This window comes from Dreissena polymorpha, chromosome 4, assembly GCF_020536995.1.
Source record: "Dreissena polymorpha isolate Duluth1 chromosome 4, UMN_Dpol_1.0, whole genome shotgun sequence".
NCBI lineage: Eukaryota > Metazoa > Mollusca > Bivalvia > Myida > Dreissenidae > Dreissena > Dreissena polymorpha.
In genome coordinates this window covers 53,598,829-53,624,135 of record NC_068358.1, presented here as the reverse complement: position 1 = coordinate 53,624,135, position 25,307 = coordinate 53,598,829, and the positions used below count along the sequence as shown (strand labels likewise).

Genomic DNA, 25,307 nt, shown 5'->3' with positions numbered 1-25,307 from the left:
ATACCAAGATGGCGGGAATCAGGTAGTCCGGGGGTCGAGACGTGGTAACCACATACCCTGGCTGCTGAACAGGCTTGGTGACGACCTGAAGCAACAGCTCGCAAATACAGCATTCAGTATAAATGCTATTATATGTAAGAATACGTGTATGAACGTTTATTTAAACGTATGTGTGACTGTTAACCTTTGTTCCGTACTTTTTAGTTTACAGCCGCCAGTAACATAAAACACTCAATATTCTCTTCTGTATATTCACGATAGCTGTGTTTCTTGTTTGTTTTCATTGATTTGCGAATGCGATATGTTTCCGGGTTAGAAAGATAGTTACAATATTAGCATATGTTTCTTCCAAGGTTTCTGATCGTTTGTACTTTCTACATAGTTATCTTAAACAAGGTCGAGAGATATGTTCAGCTATGTTTGATCATTGTCGTCGGGAATAATGTCAGAAAATAATATATTTTCAAGGCTTAAATAATAACAGCTGTAGTAATTGTCAAAAATTGTACATGAAAAATGATTACTGTGGACTTGGATAACAATATTCTAATTGGAAAGGTTATGTAGCATACATATGAATACACATGACTTGTTTATTGTTAAATCATTTTGATTTCTAAATACAAGTAAACCCTGTTTGCACCATTTAAACATCTCTGATAAATACAGAAGATTTATGTCAATTTATTCAAATTGTCATCAATCACTGGATTGAAGCTAAGTTTTTGTTCCACTATGTTTGGCAATGTTAACATAAAAACTGCTTCCGATTTAATATGATGAGATTGATGACTAGTACATAATTTTATTTAACTACTGGAATACGATTCTGTCGCCCTGGATCCTGCTTGCAAGAACACATATAATCGGGCTATAGTTGTGTAATTTATGCATTAATATGGGCGTCACATTTAACCAAACAAAATTGGTATCTTGTCCTAAGTCACCATCGAGGATTTCATTCGGACATTGCCAATGCCTTGATGGTTGTAATACTAATATATTTAACACATGTTATTTATGGGAATTGCATGGAAAATTCAAATTTGGCAATACATACATTTGACATCGAAGTAGTTTTTCTGACAAAAAGAGACTATGCGTTTCATAATATGATATTTATCTATATAACATAATCATTTCATTACACTTTTGGTGTTGAACGGTTTGTATCGGAGAATGCTTGTCACATTGATTTAAATTACCCCGTGGAGCGTAAATTTGTTTAATAATGTATTGTTAAATTCATTAATGAAAATGCACATGCAGTTACTTTTCAACCGAGTATGCTTAGTGATATGGGTATACTATACTGACAAAAATAATTCATTAAATCAAATAACGTAAAACCAAAAAAACTAGTACGCACGACTTGTGTAGTAATACACGGTTGTCCAGGGATAGGATGTCCGTAAGGCTGTTGACCGCTGTATGACCCCGGCGGGTAAGGTCCGCCTGGGTAAAGCTGTGGCGGTGGGTACCCAGGCTGATATTGGGGGTAGAACTGAGGCTGCCCCTTAGGTTCTTCATTGGGCTGACCATGTTGATAAAATGGCAACGTTCCTTGCTGAAGTTCTGGGGGAGTTTGTGTGTCATACTGCAAACCCGGTTGAGTCGTCGAGCCCGTCGATTGAACACCAGGATATACCGGTTGACCAGGGAAGTGTGAAGATGGATACCATTTGCCGCTTACATCGTATGGCGGCGGCGGTTGACCTGACGGAACACCTTGAATGATATAAGGATATAAGTATGGATGCCATTTCTATCAAATTTGGTATCGGAAAATATCTACAATTATTTACTATGCAGTGTTAGCGTATATACATAATTACTAAACAGTTGTGTTTGGCTACACTAATATCAAGAAGTTTGCATATCAAGTGCATTAATTTAATCAAAACTTATCTACAAAGATTGCTAATAATTTGCTAAATCATGTTAGTCCTAGTTATGGTTGATTTATACAATTATCTAGTGTGAAGTCATAGTGTTAGAGTGTTAAAATGTATACTTAGAACCATATCGACGGATATTTCTACAGAGCGTCAAGGACGTATTACACACTGGCGGTATTCGGGGTAATTAAAATTTAGTCGTGCCCATCCGTCAATCGACATATAATGACTAAAGCACGTGATCAACGAGAAACTTGTAAAACAAACACACGAAATATTGGGAACGCTTTTGGACGCCAAGCTTGACACGTGCAACTCGAGCGTGTTTAGGAACTACGTATAGCCGTGATTTCTAACAGATTGGATGCTATAACTGCTCATGTAATAATGCACACATTCTGTGGCAAACAAATCATAACAAAAATATAATTATTATTGAGGATGCGTTCTTTAGTTGTGGTGTGAATTTTTAAATTGTTCATGTGCTAGAAATTACGTATAGAATCAGAGTGATAGTTCATTATATATACACATTAATGTCAATTTTCTGTAGAATGGCCTCTATATTATCGGAACACATACACAAAAAGCATGTTGATGCAGTGTTTTTTTAAGAGGAGTGTGTTTAAGATAATCGGTTGCACGTTTTACGACATCGGATTTTGGGCGCGAACAGTCTAATATGGACCGAGTACAATTATGTTTATTTACCGTACCTGGGGTACATGTAAGTATACTAAGAGTACCCAGGGTAAATGTAAGTAGTACCAGAGCCGACAATGACCAATCAAGCTCCATTATCCCTCATGAACCAACTTAAAAAAACCGAGTCGGCAATATTTGACTTAATTTTTGGTTTGGTTGCTCTCGAGGGATCGAAAATTTCAGAATCTTCCTAAAAGCCCTACGGGTTTGATCCACAGAAGCGCCATTGAAAACTAGCATACTTTGTTATCTAAAAGGCTGCTAAACCTGATATACAATGATAATGTGAATTTTCTCTCATATGATGTTCATCAGTCATATTATATAAAAACTTACAGCAGTAGTAAACAACTGGACAATAATTAATGAACGCATCTTTCATTTGTTTTTGACACTTTGATTTTGACATGGCCTAGATTTAAATATGTGACTGGACTTTACCAGCACTCTTGTAACAGAGCTAAAGTTTAAATTTACCATTGAAGATCACCTAAATCCAGATTTGCTATTATAGACATGTGGAAAATTTTAAGGGTTTGACAAGTAAGCAAACATTGGTCATTTCCCAGAGGCCACAACTGATCTATGACTGTATTAAAACAAGAAAAATCAGTGCCTGATATAGATTTCCTTAGATAGTTCAATAAAAACTAATTTCATAAGCCTGGTAACAGTTTAACGGTAATGCTACCAATGTGTCACACCAGGGCCTTGAATTAGAAATAATCTAGGACATGCATGGTCATTTCTTCATAAAATCAGGACACAAAATTGTATTTTAAGTCCTTAATTGACCAGGCTATAGTTCTCAGATTATTATAAGCTCAATCAGTATATTTATATCATTATTTATGCTTTGTGTATTGTAAACATATACACAATCATGCAGTTACATGATAGCAATAAATAATATCAAAGCTACCCATACTATAGGTCATTGACAAAGCCTATGGTCAAAATGTGAACACATAGAGTGTAATCGCCCTCTCGTGCCAGCAAAAACAACACGTTGACAGGTTGTCATTTTTGACAGTTCTACTTTCACTTTCATTTTGTGATATCAAACTATTAACAATTATGTGGCTGAGAAAAATATCGCCAGTGCTTTGTATGCCCCCGATATGGGTGGCCTATATCAGTTGAACTGTCAGTCAGTCAGTCAATCAGTGTGTCAGTCTGTCCGTCCGTCCGAAAACTTTAATGGCCATAACTTTTTTAATATTGAACATAGCAACTTCATATTTGGCATACATGTGCATCTCATAGAGCTGCACATTTTCAGTTGTGAAAGGTGAAGGTGACGGTCATCCTTCAAGGTCAAATGTCAAATATAAAGCGTATGTCTGTCTGTCCGAAAACTTTAACATTGGCCATTACTTTTTCAATATTGGCGTGCATGCGTATCTCATAGAGCTGCACATATTGATTGGTGAAATATCAAGGTCATCCTTCAAGGTCAAGGTCAAAGGTCAAATTTTGCAATATTGAAGATAGCAATCCAATATTCGGCTTGCATGTGTATGTCATGGAGCTGCACATTTTGAGTGGTGAAAGGTCAAGGTCATCCTTTAAGGTCAAAGGTAAAATATATGGCTTCAAAGCTGCGCAGCAGGGGGCATTGTGGTTCACAAACACAGCTCTTGTTTAATATATTTTCTGCACATTTCTTAAAAAAACTTACATCAATACACGATTTTCTTCGTTAATCTAATCTTTCCTGACAGACTTGTGTACATATTTCGCTTACATTTTGACGCGCGTAGGTAGGACCGCATTACCGCTTTTGAAATGTGTATTCATACTATTGCCTTCGAGGAACTTATCTGATGTTTGACGGAAAGGGCCGAAAATGTGCGAGTGTGGGTCAAGTTCCCCACAGGCACTACTTTCCCGTTCCCCTAATTTTTTTTCCGTACCTAAAATTGTTCGTACCCAATTTTTTTTCGTACCCAATTTTTTTTTCATCCCCAATTTTTTTTTCGTACCCAAAAAAATTTCGGTCCCAATTTTTTTGGTTCCCAAATATTTTTTCGTACCCAAATTTGTTTTCATACCCAAATTTTTTTCGCAAAATTTTTGTACCAAATTTTTTTTCGTACCAACATACACAATTGTGGTGATTGTGGTGATGTAGATAAACTTAACTTGATGCTTTTATATCCATCCTCTCAAAAGCATCGTCACACCAGTACTGTCAGTACTTTGATTTTATTTATTCAATGCGTATATACGCAGATACGCCTCTTATCTGGAGCTCTGGTCAGGCAAGAGATGTTTCTCGGCAGAAGGACTGTACCAGACCAGACCTGATAAAATAGATTTAACAAGATACAAAATGCTCATTTTTGTGTTTGCTGGACAATATATTCAACACATGATCATGTACCAAGTTACTGTTTGTGTTTCTTATGAATATATATCGTTGCGTATAATGAAAAGGGAGTATAATGTGTCATAGAAAAATTAAAAAGAGCATCATGTATCTCTTTCAATCAATGTTAACATACATCATCTAGCGCTGATTTTTTTTTCAATAAGGAAAACCGATTTTGTATGGAGCATCTTTTTAACGGAATATTTTTAGAAATATTCGTTAATTTAATTGTGTGACATAACAGCATACGCATATCAGTTATTCTTATAGCATATTGTTTATTCTTATGATAGAAATTTAAGTACAGATAGATTCAATAAGAGGTAAATATTTTTATAATATGTTTGAGTAATTGATTAGTAACTGTTATAATTACTAATATGTAAGAAAATGTTAAAAGGTTATTTACATCAATATTTCTATCTTATACGAAAGCAGAAGTTAAAAGTTTAAAATGGCCAAACTATTTGAGAGTTTATCTCGTGAATGTGAAGACTAGTTAAAATATTGGAAGGTTTGTCAATAAGCAAGTAAACATGATTTAGTTTGGGGTAAATAAATTGAAAAGTTTAATACAATATGTTAAGATTAGGAAATTGAGGGACTATATAACTGACAGACATTTGATTAACGGAACAGGTCAACCTATTGACATATAGGATTGTTATTACCTCATATTATCATTGTAACGGTACACATGAAAGGGGTCAACAGAAAATCTTATTTGTACAGGTCATATAAAATAATTCACAGGCATTCACAGGCAAACACAACATATAGCTGTATGTCACACCGAGTCATGAGGTTTTATAATATTATATAAGCATGTAAGAACTCGAACAGTTTGGGCTATCAATTCCCAAGGTGCAATGTAATCAATCCGTAATAAGGCCGGACCTTGGTGACCAATGGAAATTACAAGTAAATTTTATGCAAATTAACCTGGGGATAAAATGCAGCGTTTTAGGAAGTAGTGGACAGTCTGCGGTTAGATTTGGAAAGAACTATTGATTTGTCACGTCTTCTCGACGTGGTGGCCATGTTGGCCTCCGCGCTGTAAAATTGTATTTCATGAACATTAGCAAGAGTTGTTTTAGAAAATATTCAACAGAAATAAATCTCGATGAAAATATAACTGAACTCTGGTTGTTACTGTGTGTTTACAATGTGTAATTACATGACAATGACAATGTATGTTAGTTTAAGAGTCAAAAGTCTGTGTTATTGTTTGGCAGGGAAAGAGGTCCCAGGTTAGAGAGAAGTTATTTTTTACTTCATGTTTTTCTGTTGGTAGGGGATGGTAACCTAAAACAAAACCTATAATAGACTAGATTGACCTTTAAACTCGAATTACATTTAACACAACAGTAACACTGAAATAAAAGCATTCTTAATAATAACAAACCTTTGCAATATGCGGTTTATGTGCAACTTTTTTTCTCCGGAGGTCAAATGTATGGTAAATGGTTAACATAATGATTCTTTATGTTGCTGTACCCAATGATTGAATTTGTTTAAACAAGTTGACACGTGTACAGATAGAGGGATCTATGACGGTAGTGTCCAATCTTTGGTTAATGAGGTGTCCACCTGTATTCTTATACATGTATCGCTTGACATACTTTACTGACATACCAATACAATTTGAATACTGAATCGTTTCCACCTTTTTATAACAAATGATTCCTTCATTCATTTTTCAAATAGTGATAAGTATCACGATTTATGTTTTGTTTTCAGTTCCAATTTTGACCTCTGGAGAAAACAAAATATTGCACATCAGCCTCACATGGCAAAGTTTCATAAATATTTGACTGAACTGTTGTTCTAAAGTACCAGCAAATCAGAAGCATATATCTGTCATCACTTAACATAAAATTTACGGGATTAAGGCCTTTTATCATATCACACATCAGGTTGATTTTTTAAAGTAACCATTGTTCAATTAGTAGTCAAATTATATTAATCATGAATCCGTCACCTTAGTCTTAAAAATTGCTAAAACATCAAGTTTTAGCGGAACTTTGGTGATATTCTTGACCAGACACGACTCGTTTACAAATTCGCAAGTCGTCTCGACTGTTATTGTTCACTTCATAAGCTTTGCAGCATTCTCGACCGTGTTATGCGCGATCGATAAATATATTCTCTCAGTTGGCTGTATACACTGCTCGAAAAAAATGTGTTACGAAATGCAACAGAGATGTATTTCAAAGTTGTGTTTTTCTTTGTTGATGTTTTGTTGTTGTTTTGATCTATGTGATTTTGTATCATGTTAAGCTTGTGTGAGGACTATACATCACTATGAGTGCAGCAGAACAAGGTAATTGTGTGAGGACTAAACATCGCTATGAGTGCAGCATAACAAGGTAATTGTGTGAGGACTAAACATCGCTATGAGTGCAGCAGAACAAGGTAATTGTGTGAGGACTAAACATCGCTATGAGTGCAGCAGAACAAGGTAATTGTGTGTGGACTAAACATCGCTATGAGTGCAGCAGAACAAGGTAATTGTGTGAGGACTAAACATCGTTATGTAAGCAGCAGAACAAGGTAATTGTGTGAGGACTAAACATCGCTATGAGTGCAGCAGAACAAGGTAATTGTGTGAGGACTACACATCACTATGAGTGCAGCAGAACAAGGTAATTGTGTGAGGACTAAACATCGCTATGTAAGCAGCAGAACAAGGTAATTGCATGTGTTTAAAATTGAGCGATTATGCAATGTGAGGACTACACATCAATATGAGTGCATCAGAACAAGGTAATTGCATGTGTTTAAAATCGTGAGGACTACATATCAATATGGGTGCAGCAGAACAAGTTAATTGCATGTGTTTAAAATCGTGAGGAATATACATCGCTATGAGTGCAGCAGAACAAGGTAATTGCATGTGTTTAAAATTGAGGACTATACATCGCTATGAGTGCAGCAAGGTAATCGCATGTGTTTAAAATCGAGCGATTATGTGAGGACTACACATCAATATGAGTGCAGCAGAACAAGGTAATTGCATGTGTTTAAAATTGAGGACTATACATCACTATGAGTGCAGCAGAACAAGGTAATTGCATGTGTTTAAAATCGTGAGGACTTAACATCGCTATGAGTGCAACATAACAAGGTAATTGCATGTGTTTAAAATTGAGGACTATACATCGCTATGCGTGCAGCAAGGTAATTGCATGTGTTTAAAATCGAGCGATTATGTGAGGACTACATATCACTATGAGTGCAGCAGAACAAGGTAATTGCATGTGTTTAAAATCGAGCGATTATGTGAGGACTACACATCAATATGAGTGCAGCAGAACAAGGTAATAGCATGTTTTTAAAATTGAAGACTATACATCACTATGAGTGCAGCAGAAAAAGGTAATTGCGTGTGTTTAAAAACGAGCGATTATGTGAGGACTACACATCAATATGAGTGCAGCAGAACAAGGTAATTGCATGTGTTTAAAATCGAGCGATTATGTGAGGACTACACATCAATATGAGTGCAGCAGAACAAGGTAATTGCATGTGTTTAAAATCGAGCGATTATGCAATGTTTTTTATTAGCTTAGCTGGAATATTGGTAAATGAATAGAATAGTAAGTTACATGGGCTGTTATAGGATCTTGGTCAGGGCGGTGCGTAAAGTCGATCATGGTAAATAGTATATGTAAGCTTGTTATCTTTCAGTTAAAACTTGTGGGGATGGGGGCTGGGGGGGGGGTTATAGACGAAGATTGTGCTAAAGTAAGGTTATTTCTAACTAAATGGCGAAATTGCATCCTTTTTGTTAGTATATCTGAGCACATTGCGATCATTTGAAAATGTAGGATACAGTGATGTCTGTGGTTTTTTAAAGAAACTTCAAAGGAATAGTCTTAGGGTAGTCAATATAAACAGATTCCCAAAGCCTTTGATAATTGTTCCTATGGCGGCTCTTGAGCATCAGATTACGCCAGAGGCTGTCGAAATTCGATTTATAACATCAAGAAATTATTGGATTATTACGGGTTCAGTTATGTCTTTAGCAGCGTTCATGATATTAATGTTATTTGTTTTATCTGATTCCAGAATTATAGATTCATATAAACAAAATTGGTACCATACGCTAGAAGATAGTTCAATGTAAGACATTACTAGAACATTAAGTCAAATCTTTAATATGAGAATTACCTAGACTTAGTTCCGAAATATTTAAGATTTTATTTATGCCGATTACGATTATGTGTTCTTATCCTTCCTATAAAGACTAGTAGATATTATGGAAACAATATTGCTAGACAAGAAAGATTACATTTTGTATGTATTTGTTCAACACTTGATAATATAAGAAAGAAATACATAGACATATTACTATAATAATTCATCTGTTACTAAGTATGCACACTTACTACACTAACAAAATAGGTCTGAACTAATACAAATTTGTTTATTTTTAAGGAATCTTTGAGTATCAGATCGCATTTTTTTTTCAATCGTATAACGTTATTTACAAATTGCTCATCCTCTGTACTTTAATATACATTTGTTTTGTATATATATATTCATGTTTTGACACGTGTTTTTCTGCGAATAAACATGTTGACGTATATCAATACCATTCAAATGTGATGTTGATGATTTACATTGTGCAAGTCAAATAAATGTCTGTCTGTCGGTCGGTCATTTGTAGGTCCCTGGCGATAAAAAAAAAGATTTTCGAATTAATGTTTTAACATCTTCTCTATAACTAGCACGGGCAGAGCTTTAATTTTTGCGAGGTAATACCGCCTAAAGGTCTTATTCACGTTTGCTCAAATAATGCCCTTGAAGTCAAATCTGACCCGCTTCAGGGGCCTCGTGATTTATATAGACTAACATAGTTAATAACTTTTAAAATCTAATGTGCAAAAACACGAGGCAGGGTTTCAATATTGAGTGTGTCACATCGTATCCTATTCTACTCCAAAGTTCAAAGAATTCCCCGGTGGTCACAAATGGCCCTGTCCTGCGGGTTACTTGTTTTCTGTACATGTATAAAGTAGGCGCTTAAACTCTCTTTCTCTTAAACTGAAAAGCTGAGAGGTTTGGTATTTTGCTTTCAACATTGTTTGTTGGTAATCAACTAAGTTTGTAAGACTAAGCACCCAGTGTCCAAACTGACCACGGTACATGATTTCCATAGACTCGTATCTATAACTTGAAAAAGTATATTCGTTGAAGCCGCAAGGTTTGTGTTTAAAGATTTGTTGTGGGACATTGTAAGGTGGACATCTTCTCCGCCTAGATAAAAGCCACAGATGTAACAAAAACATTACATCAGCTCATAACAGTACAGATTCTACATGTCTCCGGTGAGCGACCTATATCACTCAAGCCCTTTGTTAAGGTCATTGCCTTTTTATTTGTTCATATAAATGGCAGACATATGTGTTGATAGTAGTAACGTTCTAAATTGTATAATCCAAATATTCATCTATGGATAGTCTCATGTAAAAGTATTTTTGGTTATTATAAAATCGACCGAGGTCATAATAAAATATTCTTATATTCCTGAGCAACATTTGTTGTGGGTCACAAAGATCTTATGTCACTGAGCAACATAGGTTTGTTGTAAAAACCATATGGCAAATTTCGGTATGAAAAGAGGGCTACGTTTTTTAAACGACTGTTCGGCTACATAACGAGAGCAACAGTCATCGGATTCTTTTGCTTGTAAATCATGGACCAGGCCCGTAGGGATTCAGCTGCCCGCCATAATGTTAAATTATCGGAATGGAATATTTTTAATGAACTTGAAAGTTACTGTACACTTGGAGACACTTCTAACGCATCACTTAATCATATCAATATAGCTCCCTTATTTTTGATCGGATTGTGTTGAAATTTGGACCAAGAACAATTCAACACATATCTGATAACTCCTGAAAATTTAATTGAAATTTAAAAACAACAAAATGTAAAACTTAACAAATTAAAAACGTCACTTCAAAAGTCTAATTCGCAGTCTCGTACAACGTTAAATAATAACAATCTGAAAATAAAACGCATAAACTTACACGTCTAAATAACTGACCGGCTTGCAACATGCCGATTGAGCAATTTCGCTCGTGAATATTCAGACGAGCCATAATGTTTTTCTTAAATTAATGTTATGTTGTTCATGTGTAAAAACTTACCTAGTTTTATGAAATTGAAATTAAATTAGAATAAAATGTATATCGCCTTTTACTACACTTGGTAATTTTACTAACGCAACACTTTTTAAACTTACATATCTCAGTAATGAGTAAATATTTTTATTTAAAATTGCACATGTGATCATTTGACTACAGTATGTGCAAGCTAACAATAAAATCATTCATCAGTGACGATCGGACGCTTAAGCAAGTGGGAAAGGTAGCCTGTAAAATGTAAAGTGCGCGATTGCGCTCCTTAATATTCATACGAGCTATATTGTTTTGTAAATTAATTTTATGTTTTACTTATGTTAGAACCCATCTAAAATAATTAAATTGAAATAAAACTAGAATTAAATCGTTTTTCAACATTTTCACGTGCAAAAATATAGAACCACACCTACCCAACGTGCTAAAGCGTCCAATCGTCACGGATGAATGCTTTTATCGTGAGCTTGCATAGAACGTAGTCAAATGATCGTATGTAAAATTTTAAATCAATATCTTTACTCGTAACTGAGATATTCAAGATTGAAAAGTGATGCGTTAGAAGTGTCTCCAAGTGTATGTATCATCTTGATAATAATGTTTTGTGGACTTGTTTAAAACAATGAATTTAAATCGATTTGCTTACGTGTTGATACTTACCGAATTACTCATCATGATTAAAAAAAAATCGGTCACTAAACAAAATTAAGAAAAAGCTCTATAACAGTCCAGACGTAAAAAGTAAGTCTTTTTTTTATCAAACTTGATCATAACATGTGTTCTAATGATACCTCGACCGAGTTATGGTTCCGGTCAGTTACGACAGGAAAGTTTTCCATAATCGGCATGAGCGAATTTTTTCCCCAATTCGGAAAAGTACCGGTACTGTGCCAATGGAAAAAAATAAGCGCGAAAATCTTTGAAATTGGGCAAATATAGGCCATGAAAACTTCAGATTGAGAAACAACGGTCCTTGATACTTAATATCACAAACCCATCTAAATGTTCTTTTACATGAATTTTGCTGCACTGTTATGTTTGAACGCTCATTTAATTTGCACCCTTGTAAAAAAATGAACTTTAAGAACAACGAACTTTTATTAAACTTATTTATTTGGGGAATTTGCTAATGGGCATTCGGAAAGTGCCTTTTACGGGTACTTTACAAAGAAGGAAAACAATCTTTGGGCTTATTGAAACCACGGTCCCTATTCACACCTACCGATTCCTATCCCTAAGTCTTAAAATGAAGATTTCAGAGTTGAGACTAAAATGGACGTTTGCACCTTCCATTACAAAATTTTGATTTCGAAAAGTTCGTACATGGCATAAGCACAGTTTTTAGCATGCACATATTCAAACTCAGACTTTTTATATTGTCTATGTCTTTTCTGTATTCTTATGTTTAAGAATATGTAGGTTTAAGAGGCCCAGTGGTAAAACATTTGTTTAAATGATATCTTAGCCGAGTTCCAAAATGGTTCGGTCCGTTTAAAAACATGACCTCTAGGATGCAATGCAGGTTTTTTTACGGCGATAGTGGCAGTTACTCAACAGTCTTAAAGGGGCCTTTTCACAGATTTTTGCATGTTTTGAAGTTTGTCATTAAATGCTTTATATTTATAAATGTAAACATTGGATATAAAAACTCCAATACAAAAATCAAGAATAACATTTAAAAAAAAAAAAAGGTAACCCTCAGCACGGCTCGAACCAATAACCTATGGAGTACTGGAGTAAAAAGTCTACGACTTAGACCAATCGTCCATCCTTCCGGATAAAATGTCAGATGTATTTTATACTTTATATACGCAATCCTCGTAATTTTACAAAATACAACGACAACAACAGAACTCTCGAAATTATTAATTCGTTGCAACGCTTTATAATTTTCGGGTTTTAAATCGTCAAAAGATGCATATCATAGATATGATAGAGCATGGTAAATGTTTAGTATTACTGTTTCCTTACAAATATCATAACTAAAACGAAAATTTGCAAATCTGAAACAATTTTTTTCAATTTTGTCAATTTACCCAAACGTGAAAAGGCCCCTTTAAGGACGTATTCATTTCTAATCGGCGTTGTGTCTCAAGTTGTTAAGAGCAAAAGTAATGCTGAGAAGTTTTTAATTTCCAACTAGATATGGATTCATATTAGTTTTACAATGGCTAACCTTTTACCTCTAACCACATGTTGTAGTGTTTAGTGCAAAGTGGTTGTAGCTGATAACGTCATACGTGCGTTGTGAGCCGTGGGTCTTTTGTCGTATACTTTTAGCTTGTTAATGCACAAGATACATTTTTTACTCACTCTTGATGGAACTTGCTCAAAGTGTTTATTTCGAAAATATTCAGGATAATTTCGAATTATGACTATGTGTGTCTGTAAACTAGATCATCAGTTAAAATGTATTACAATATTTGTGTCACTCTAGAATACATATGTATGACTTAATCCTGATGAAACTCTGTCATAATGCTTATTTTTTACTTACAAAATATAGGATAAAAATTAAAAACTGGGTCATACGCGTCTAAAATATGGTTGATAGGTCAAATATTATGAAAACCTTGCTATTCCAGTAGAGGCCTCATTAATAACTCAATCTTAATGAAATGTGGTCAAAATTAATTTTATCTTTACCATATTCAAGCCGAGTTCTATCCTGTGTCCCTTTATTACAAAAACAAGGTCACCAGATTAAAAAGTCGTAGATAAACCATGTCTCTCATTTAGAGGTTATATGACTGTATGACTTCATCATGTTTAAATAACTTTCTCCACTTTTCATTTATGACTCAACCTTGATGAAAATTGGTCATTATATTTATCTTTAAATTATATATACGCTGAGCTTTAGCACAAGTGCGCCCTTACAATAGGTAACAAGGAAAAATCTTAGGAAAACCTTGCTATCCCTGCCAAATCCACATGTATCACGCAACTTGGTCGTAATGTTTATAGTGACCACATATAGGCTAAATATTTATCTGGGTTAGATGAATCGTAAAATTAGGTCTTAATCGGAAATCTTTGAAAAACCTTTTATTAACTATTGAGAACAACTTTATGACTCGGTCTTGCTAAATCCTGGTCTGAATGTTCATCCTGACACTATATAAGCCGAGTTAGATTATGGGTCACGAATAATTGAAAACAGGATCACCATATCAATGTTTTGTAATAACATTGTTACCTCACGAAATGCCACATGTGTAAAACTTGGTAAGAATCTTAACAACATCTAGGAAAAGCTCAAATCTGGATATTGTGGGTCCAAAAACTTGCATATTGATTTCTTAGAAACCCCTTTGTTACCAGTCACACATTATGCCTCAAAAGATATGAAACGTTATTTAGGCTCAGTTTGAATTAGGATCTAATATATTCGGAAACTAGGTCAACAAGTCAAACTTTGGCAATCGGTTTTCCGGGACTCAGGAAAATGCTTGTTCCTTGCGATAGTTACTCAGAAAGTTTTCTTTGTGTGAGCATAATCCTGCTTCCGTCGTTAACAGTTCTTTCAAGTTCGTTGTTGCGTTTTTGATCAGGTGTCCGCCTTGCGATCGGGAGGTCACGGGTTCAATCTCAAAAGATACAAAGTATTGGTTTAAGGCACAAGAAACGGACTCCAGGGCGTTTCTATAATCCTGATGCAATCGAGCTAAACTAAGTAGGTTAAAACTAATGTTTCTTTCGTTTATTTACTTTGAATACGCCTGATGGTATATATATATATATATATATATATATATATATATATATATATATATATATATATATATATATATATATATATATATATATATATATATATATATATATATATATATATATATATATATATATATTGGCTATATTACTACTGGATCGACGGACCTTTACCACACTTCGCTATTGCAAATCAATATATTTGACTGGTCGTCTCCAGATAACTTCTGCAGATATATTGTACAGCTGAAAATATAGACTTCAAAAGACAATCTAGTTAAATGTGAAGATTCATTGCTATTCGCTGTTTGAACTTTCTCTATTAATCAATACTAGCATACGCAAACTAGAATCGCTCGCATGATAGCGTTCCTGGGCTTGTTTTAATATATTAATAGTATTACTCGATGTTTTATCTAAATCCGTATGTCAAAAAGAGATGTGATGAATATATGCGCAATTAAAGACATTGAACTCGGGTGAGAGACGCGGGGCAATCAGGCTTTATTCTTTTTGAAAGCAACGTTCATAGTCTTAAATAGATCGTGTCAATCCAATAAAGACGCTGCGTATTTAGACTTACATCTTACTATTAATAATAATATGATTCAAACTAGTTTATACGACAAACGGGACGACTTTAACTTTGAAATTGTGAATTTTCCGTTCCTAGATGGTAACATCCCTAAAGGTCCATCCTATGGTATTTACATTTCGCAGATGGTACGTTATGCCAGAGCAGATTTTAATGATCGTTATCTTATATTAACGAAGAAATTGCTAAAACAAGTTTTTTTGTATCATAACCTAAGAAGTAAATTCTCTAAATTTCACTCAAAGTATGGTGATTTAATTTCAAAATATAATGTTTCTTTAAAATGGCATTTAACTAATGGAATTTCCCATCCATCATTTATGGAGATGTTTTGAAGCGTGTTCGCAAATTAAAATATGTTAAAGAAAATGTTTATATTAAACATTTCAATTTAATTAACTCGTTTTTATCAAAAGGATATGATGCTAACGTACTTAAAAACACGTGCTTGTTGGTATTCGATTCATTATATCTTTCTTCTCTTAAAATTTGGAATCATTAAAGTGATATTATGGGCATATTTCACTGTTGAACAAAATTGTGTCTTTGTGTCGTATGAACAAATCTGCATGAAAACTACATTTAGACTCACATCGTACATCAAATCATTTCTGTCGTCAGTTGTCAAAACACCTATATACTGTTTGATTCCCATAATGTCTCTTTAATGGAATTACCATTTTTATACGTTTGATTCTTAATATTTAATCACCTAAGCTTATTTTATTAGTAATTCAATTTTACAGTACCGCCCTTTAATATTTTTATTTTTATTTTACAGTACTGCCCCTGGATTTTGTTCACGTCATCGTGTCTTCGCTTGTCAATAACGTCATAAGATACTCTTGCTCTGTTCCTGGCTACATTGATTTTTGTGACGTCATACGACCAACTTTCACAGTTGTAATATACATGCATGGGTCATTGGGTTTAAAGCGTTCAATTTTCATTTTATTTTCTCTCTGACAGGCGTTTCTTGTTTGATTTATTTTTTAGCTGTCACATAAACAACCAAACATGTAATATGGAATTTTTACACCCATTATTACTGCTTCTTCTTGTAATTGCGCGATGATGATCTTAAATATTAACTTTATGATGCTAAATTCCTAAATCTTTTTCTATAAAGAAGGAATGTAGTTGACACTTGTTCGTAGTTTCATTTCATCGTTCCTCAAAAAGTTGTAGCTCTGTTGCTCTGGTCTCTTTCCTACCATTGATTAATTAAAAATGGTAATTAAATTGAATGCGTTTTAATTCCCTTTTATTATTGTTTAATTTGAATAACAATGCTATGAGGTTAAATTTTAATTACACTTAAATGTATCATGAATATTGCTGGGCCACGTGTGAGGTTGAGCGCTCTAAAACCGGTTTAAACCCCCAACGCTTTGCATTGACCGTTTCAAGGCGGTGACCCCAGCTTAATTCATTTATGTGTTATGTATGTTGTTTTGTATTGTGCTGTTTTGTGCTGCTTTGTACTGCTTTGGCTATTGGTCACTTGCCTTAAATAAAGGACCAATAATGAAAATTCAGTGCTGCTCCAGCAGCTGGAGTTTCATTTCTTTATATTCATAGAAAATGCTAAAATGATTGTATGTTTAAAAGATTACGATGTATAGTTCACGCTTGAATATGACGTTATTGTAAGTATCTAATGTAACCGTGAACATGTAACCGGTATATATGCTAGCATTGTCTATGATACCGAAATAGACGGACACGACATTTTTCATGCTTTTTCCAGATGTTTTATTATTCCCTCCGCCACCATCGTACGAGGAGTGCCGTAAAGGTTACCCACCACGCCATGCAAACGATCCAGATCCGTCTGTATATCCGGGCATTCAACACACAGCTCCACAGTGGCCAACATGTGGCCAATCTATGGGGTACGAGGCTCAGCCGGGTTATCAAGCTGGGTTCCAACCTCCGCTCGGGTACCAGCAAGGTGCGCCCCCGTTCTTTTACCAAGATCAGCCTTGTTACCCAACGCCACATTCGTACACAGACAGACCTTACCCTCAGGGGTCACAGAGTGGTCAGCAGCCTTACGGACAGCATATTCCTGGACAGCAATATACTACAACAGAAGTTGTGAGTAATTGGTTGGTGTTTATAATGCGACAATTTTAATAGGACTTACATAGTTCTTATTTGAAATGAGTTGTCATATATAAGTGTTCATATGCTGTAAACAGTTGAGCAGTAGAGTTTTGTTTGTTTTGTGGATAAAACGTAATTTCATTCGTACGCCATGTTTGTATGGCAAATGTCTGTGCATGCATCGCTAACCAGATACCGGGTAGTTTAAGGTAGCGCAACTGTAATGATTTCCCGCGATTTCTTTGAAGATTGAAGAGCCTTTTTACATGTTTACTTATGGATATCTAGTTTAAGCATGTACTCGTGTGAAGTTGTCGAGGCCGAGTGTTTTTGGCGATGAACTAGAAATCTTTTTGGATCTTTCCGCGCAGGTTCGAATCCTGCCGACAACGCATACTTTTTGCGACGTGTTTTATTTCTTTTCTAACTTAATTTGATTAACAATAGCATATAAGCTATGTTTATTGTTAAATAGAAGTCCGGTTTTCCATCAATAACACAAAAATTGCAATAACAACCTGTGTAAACCAAGCTTTGCACCGAAGTACACAATTTTCATATTTTCACTAGCGCCATGCGCTCGCAAAAGTATTGCAATTTTCTCACTTCTCATTGAAATAAATGTTTCATATTCACTCAAAATAAACAAATTTATCTAACATAAGGAAACTTCTTTCTAATATATGTTATTAATGGAAGAGTTTGTCATAGTAGATAGTACATATATATTTGCTTGAATTGTGAAAATGATGGTACTTCAGCGTCTGTCGATATAGCCTCTTCAGTTACAGTTAATAGAGTCAGATATGATTGTATGCTAAAAATAATTACTTTGGATAGCTTAATAATACTGCTTTCATTCATACTCATTAGTTTAACATGAAATATGTTGCAATTTTTATGCACATTCTTCTCTTTTTTTTTTTATTAAAACAACGTTATGGCTAAACTGGGTGATTTACTGCTGAAAATAAGATTCATGCATGTTGCATTTTTATTTTTATTTCAAAAAGAAAACGGTAAATCTATCTATTTCTTGGTATCTTTGCTGTATAGAGTGTATCTATAAAAACTAAGTTAAAAATATTACTTAATGATACTATTTTGAATTTTATGAAACTTTGTTTTAACCAACCCAATTTCTACTACGCTGAAACCACTTACATTTCATGGCGCTCTTCCATAAATAACAAGTTATAAAAAATAAATATATTCATCCTGTTTAAACTTTAAACACCTTCACTGCATCTGTACACCAACTGCATGTCCATATTTGGTAATCTGGATGAATTATGGAACCTACATATACCCCAGGGGCGCAAATAAACTGGACAAAAGCCGAGCGTGGGGGTGGTTTTGAAACAAAATCAGTATTTTTTTAAAGCATGGAAAGCCTACCTAAAAATGTGCATGTAGTTCAGTGAATTGATGCTCATTAAGAAAATAATAAATTAGATTATATTTGGAAAGATGCCCATTACAGGTGCGCTACCTTAATATATTTTTCATATTAACTATATTGCATTTATAGTAGTAACATTTAAAACCGACCTCCATGTCGTTTCAATAAATCATGATTCTTACGACACTAGGGCACTTAACAATATGTGTAGTATTATATTCACGCGTCACTTGCTGACGCTCATTCCTGATGATACTGTCACTATCTTTTTAATCAAATAACCGATCATCTTCGCAAGAAAGTAAAGAAAAGCTAGAGAAACATCATGCATGTACAAACATAGTATGTTGTGTTTATTTGTAACGGGTTGCTTTGCATTTCAAGGTATGGAAGAGTTAAACAATCCCATATAGGGTGGTAAAACAAAGAGTCGTCTGAATGTAGCTTTCATATCTTCTAATCCGCATGTAACAATGCAAGCCAGCGTATTAATTTTTATGCTTAAATTGTAATTATTCGTTACGTCTAAACATTTCGTGTTTCATACCATATCATTTCTAATTGAATGCTACACATGCAAGCTGTTGTTTCAGGTCGTCACACAGCCTGTTCAGCGGCCAGGGAATGAGGTTACCATAAATCCACCACGCGACTACATGGCTCTCGCCATCCTTGCAACCAATTGCGTTTGTCCGATTGGTTTTTTCGCCATCTTCCACGCGTCGTCCGTAAGACCAGTGTTATATGCTATTTTTTACCGAAGCAGTTAAAATGTTGTTTATTCGTGGTTTTGAAGACGATAAGCGAAAAGATCATATTAAATGACAAATAATAGTTCGTTATAGCTGATGTTGTGTCATTGACATGTATTTATGATGTAAAACACATATGTTAATTAATAAGACATTTGATGACAAGATAAGATTTTTTCTCACCTGGCCACCAAGAACATTGCCAGATCAGTTTGTGTTCGTCATCCCTGTGATTGTTGGATTCTTCATTTAAACGACTTGCCAGACTTAGCTTTACGAAATTGAACATGGTTGCCCATCTTTTAGATCTGTTCCACTCGTTCCGGTGTGGTTTATATGCATATATCCACAGCAAAAAAGAGTTTCATGTTTTGATTTTTTTCCCATTATAACGACTCTTCCAATAATGCTCCACGGTTGACCTGGTTTATATTAATGTTTACAGTGCATTGATTAAAAAACGTTTCCTCAGAAACTGTATGGCCAATCGGTTTACTATTTGTTCTGGATTTGTTTATTGTGTAACATCGATGAAATACTTACCTAAACTCTATGCGTGTTATAATTTCTTAAATACCATCCTTTAAATATTTAAATTAATAATATTCCTTGAGAGTCATTACTTTTCAACCCACAGGCAAACGAGTGTGCGAAGAAAGGTGACATGAGGAATGCAAAGATATATGCTGATTCCGCTAAAGGCCTGATCATTGCAGGTTTCGTCGTTGGCGGAATCGCCATCATACTCGGCATTGTTGTGCGCGTGCTGCGTGGCAAGTAGTCATTGAAACTCAGTGTCCGTACAATATTCTGAACTACATGATATATGCGGAGGCCTATCGGCCCCATTACAACAACAAATTGTGTGACCGCAATCTCCGGCTGTGTGTGTGGCAATGTCCAGTTACTCACGTGAAAACAAAATATACAACCATCAATGAACCACATGCCTACCCAAGACATTACAAATCAGCGAAACGAGCAATGGGCCATTACTTGGTGCGTTCCTCTCGTCTAGTTTGACGTTGGTGTCTGTTTGTATATCTATTTTGGTAGAGACTGTACTGAACTTGCAAAAACAAACATAAATTAATGCTATCCTTAGTAATATATCTAAGGCACAATGTGACATTCGGAAAGGCACTCTTTACTGAAAAATAAAACCACATTTTGACAACATTTTCCGCCTGAACCGGATTTTTTCTAAATGAGACTTTCTTTAAATTAAAAATATTATATAAGCGGAAGAGTTGTTCCTGATTATCCTGTGCGGACTGCACATGCTAATCTGGGACGACACTTTTCGCACATGAATGAATAAAAAAACCTTTTGACAGAGCACGGCCCATTTAAATTCCTTAACTATGCGTTATAGTGATTGCTATGTTAACTTAAATTAATTAATTTCATATTGTTAACATTCAGGATATGTGATTCAAGTTCGTATTTTTTCTCATTTCGGATAGTGAATTTGTATCTCAGGCATATAAACATACGGGTTGATATAACTTGGGTCGCTTACCCTTAGTTAGTTGGTAGTAGCTTGTACGGATTTAATAGCGGGCTTTTTTAGATGAGCATATTGATGAGCAAAGGTCAAGTCAAAGCTAAAGTCAATCCTCCAATATCAGACATTCACCCCAAGCACATTGTTGCATAACGTTGTCAAGAATTGAGATGGTTGAAGTGATGAGCATGAAAAGATTGTTTCTTGCAAGCTTCAGAAACTAAATCAAAAGCTTTAAACATAACATATAATAAAAAGTAGTGTGCTGAAAGATATTCTGTCGACATCAGGCATGAAATGCAAGCAATAAAGCTTATGCGTTAATATAAATTTTGACTTATCGATTGTACTCGTTCTGGTGACCTCTTCCTTGTAAGATTACGAAATTCTAATTGAAAGTTCAATAATGCCCAAATGTTTATGAGTGTACCTAAGTGGACATTTTGTTTTCTTGATGAGTCTTTTAGTAATAACGCTCAGTGAAAGAAACAATCATGACAATATCATCGAGTTAGATGTACATGAAACTATAATATCACAACAATCTTCAAAGATATTAATAATAATGAGACAAATAACGACAATACGCTTTGCAAATTAGGCTGGCATATTATCACAATTATTTCTGTTGTGTTCTGGAACAACACGTTCATATTATTACAGAATTATGGAGTCCATGGCGGCTAATCATTCACAATCTTGACATGTGTACTTACTAGTAATCAAGCAAATCAGAATTTGTAAAACTATTTTATTTTTTTCTTATTGACATGCGGTAATTACAATTAATTGTGTAACAAACTCAAAATGTTTATTGTTTTTTGTGGTTTTTTTTCAACACCTGACAACCTTACTAATAAATTCTCGCTATGATGCTTTTTAATTTGTACAGTTAGTCTTATACGATGCGAAAGCTAAATAATACATTTTACTAACTCCTTTACAAGGAGACTAACTTCTTTCGATTCATTCAATTTGATTTGATTAAAAAAAACTATAATGTTATTATAGCACATATAAGACTATTATGAAAGCATACCCAATAATAATATAACGTACGTAACACTAAAGTTTGTGAAGTACGTGTATGTGACGATTGTCTGTTATTAACAATACGAATACAAAGTAAAATTAACAAACGACAATCGTTCATGCATGATATAAATACACGTGCGTAATAATAGCATGTGATATAAATACAATCACATAACATTGATTTCAACTGATACAAATAACACATAATTGAAATGTAAACGGAATTTCATTCACAAATAACTGTGTGGTTTTCGTTCACACTTATTACAGAGTTAATTAATAAAAATTTAATATTCACTAAAACTTAATGCATCAATTAATTAACCAAAGAAGCACTTTTAGAAAAAAGCAAAAACTTTAATTAAATAAATTACTATAGAATGACAATATCAACTTACTGTACAATGCCTTCTGATATCCGCAAAAAATGTTTTTTGATAATCTGAGACCATGACCCACTTGTTTCAGAGTCGTGAAATGTTCTGGGGGCTTCGGGCGTCGTTCCAATCGGATATAAAATAATTCGAAATAAAGTCATGAAATTGACGTCATTTTTGACCCATCGAATTCTGGTATAAGCCCCAGCATCAAGTTTTATCCCATCATCAGACGTGCATTGTCGAAATAAACCACTGTGGAATAAATTTTCCTTTATTTCGGCAATGCTGAAATAAAGCTATCACGCGCGGCGGACTCTTATAGTCATATTACTCGGAATCAACTATTTAGTAATCATTTTAGTAAAATCGAATCAGATTCAACAAAACAAACTATTTGATACCAACATGTAATATATTTTTAACACTAAATGCAATACAAACAGCGAAAAACATTGTTTAAAAATATGCGAGTACTCATGACGTCATTATTAACACGTCAAACGACATAAGTGATATTATTTCCCGCTAAAGCTGCAGTTCTTTTAGTATTCTTTATTATTATTTCTTACAAATCGGGGACGTAGAGGTATGATAAATAGAAAAACAGGTTAGTGACTCATCTTTTTGAAATATATTAGGCTCGGGACGAATAAAATAATAAAACAATGTTTGCTTAAAATAACTTTGGGATTTTCCGTGTACCGGTTGTTCTATTTTCCTATTCTATTTATAAAGAAATAATTGACGACTAGGAAAATTGATGGGATAAATCGAATACTAGGTCGGTTCCGAATAAAGCGAAGTTTATTTTTGCTCGGCCTGAAAATCTGAACCACTCGCCAAGGCTCGTGGTTCAGATTTACTAAGCCGCGCTAAATAAACTACGCTTTATTCTGCACCGACCTAGTATTCTCTATCTATATATACCCCTTACCAAATTTGGAGACTTCCGGTAACGCGATCACCTTATTCGCAGACAGCTTGTACACCACAGAACGATATGTGAAACACATGTTCCGTATCGAAACCTCAAAAAAGATATACGAGATTCAATCAGAACTAACCAAGACTGGATTCTTAACACAAAGCGGTCTGGTCGAGACCCTGTCAACATCCCAAGTCCCAAAACAAAGGCCAATTAAATAAGAATTTTAAAAAACATCTTTTTTTAAGATAGCCTTTGCTTATATATTAACATTATAAATTACTTTTATTATTAATCTTCATGTAGATTGTTTGGTAATCAACTTCGAGTTCGTGAATTTTACAATTTATTGTACATTTGTAATACATGTTTAATTTGTATGTTAATAACATTTAATTGCGTACATGTATATAATATTTTGTTCCATTAAACATAAGTAAAACAATAACTTGTTATTGTTCTTAAAGTACGGAAAGTACTCGGCATTAGTTGCCACCCCCACCCACAGCTACCAATCCTGTGCAAAATCCCTCAAAATCTATTTTTTGTAAAGTAATCTCATCAGCACCATCTCTTGGCATTCACTAACAGACCAGACAGTCGTGAACACTTGGTTTTTCAGCCTGTCTGTACTTTTCTGCAAAAAAATGATTATTACTGTAACACTGGATTCATAGTGTTGACCTCTATAAGTTCGCAAAGACAAATACCTTTTTTTGCAAAACCGAGCTGATATTGAGATAAGTTGCTTCTTGCTTGTTGTTTTTTTTTTCAGTCAAAGCTGGATATTGATATGTTTTATATTATATTCTTCTTATCTATATATCATGCCCTAACGTAAATACACTGTTCAGATTTGCTTGACTAAGTGTTGTTGTTAACTATCGCAAAAATATTGCATTGGAAAGTTTCTTGCAGAGTCAATGCAAGAAAAAAAATTGTTAACGTGTATGTACTCGTTTGTTGACCTAAATGTCTGTTAATGTTCATTTTAGGTGTGTTATTTATCATTTTATATTAAAAGCAAATTTATCTAAGACTTTCAGATAATTGTCTGCAAAAACTCACGATAAATGACTATTTAGGCTTAAGAATAGTTTCATTATTAATCGCTTTAGCAAATTCTAAATTTCAAGAAAAAATGCCATATTATTACATATTATTTCAATGCAATACTTGTTAAAAAAAGCATTTGAAAACCACCTCAAAACATCCCAGGATCTTTGATCGATTAGTAGTAAAAAGCGCGTTATTTAAAAAAAATTATGGTGAAACTGCCTGAGTGTAACCATTCTCAAACACGCTTAATAAGCAAAGCCTTTCTTGACGGCGTCACTAAGCAAAAATAAAGTCGAAATAAGGTCCGTTTTCGGGATTTCTGACGCTTAAACATTAATTACCTCATCCAGGTTGTTTTCTATGTCTTATATTACTTGATCAGTGTTAGGAAATTCGTCGTGTTTACATATTATTTCAAGTTAAATTAATTAAAATAATAATAGGGAAAGTTACTTTTAGTTCAACCATGTTATGACGATGAGCAAGTACGAAGCAATTCTGTGAAGAATCTGTATGCTTTGAACGTTTTTATTCGGATACTTCACTGCTCCTTTGAATATGAGGTCGATATACATATGTCTGTAATCGGAAAAGCAAGTGTAATTATTTGGAGTAATACTTCACTCCCTCTTATCAGTCGATTTTTTGCCGGTGCATATAGGTTAAGTGGTGAAAACTGCACAAAGGTGCTCAGTTGGGTGTTCAT

The 25,307-nt window shown here is 34.4% G+C and overlaps 1 protein-coding gene across 1 annotated transcript; it reads left to right on the top strand.

Moving 5' to 3' along the window:
- The first annotated feature begins 17,216 nt into the window (after positions 1 to 17,216).
- Positions 17,217 to 20,050, top strand: LOC127876131 (uncharacterized). Its single transcript, XM_052421126.1, has 2 exons — positions 17,217 to 17,532; positions 19,537 to 20,050. Exons 1-2 carry the CDS (start codon positions 17,246 to 17,248, stop codon positions 19,580 to 19,582), a joined length of 333 nt encoding a protein of 110 aa, XP_052277086.1. The 5' UTR covers positions 17,217 to 17,245; the 3' UTR covers positions 19,583 to 20,050.
- Positions 20,051 to 25,307: the final 5,257 nt, after the last annotated feature.

What these genes read in the sequence shown, in the direction of transcription:
- LOC127876131 (XM_052421126.1), top strand. Translation starts at nt 17,246, where the DNA reads ATGCAAACGATCCAGATCCGTCTGTATATCCGGGCATTCAACACACAG. An exon ending in AATATACTACAACAGAAGTT is followed by an intron (nt 17,533 to 19,536) that starts GTGAGTAATTGG and finishes CTGTTGTTTCAG; the next exon opens with GTCGTCACACAGCCTGTTCA.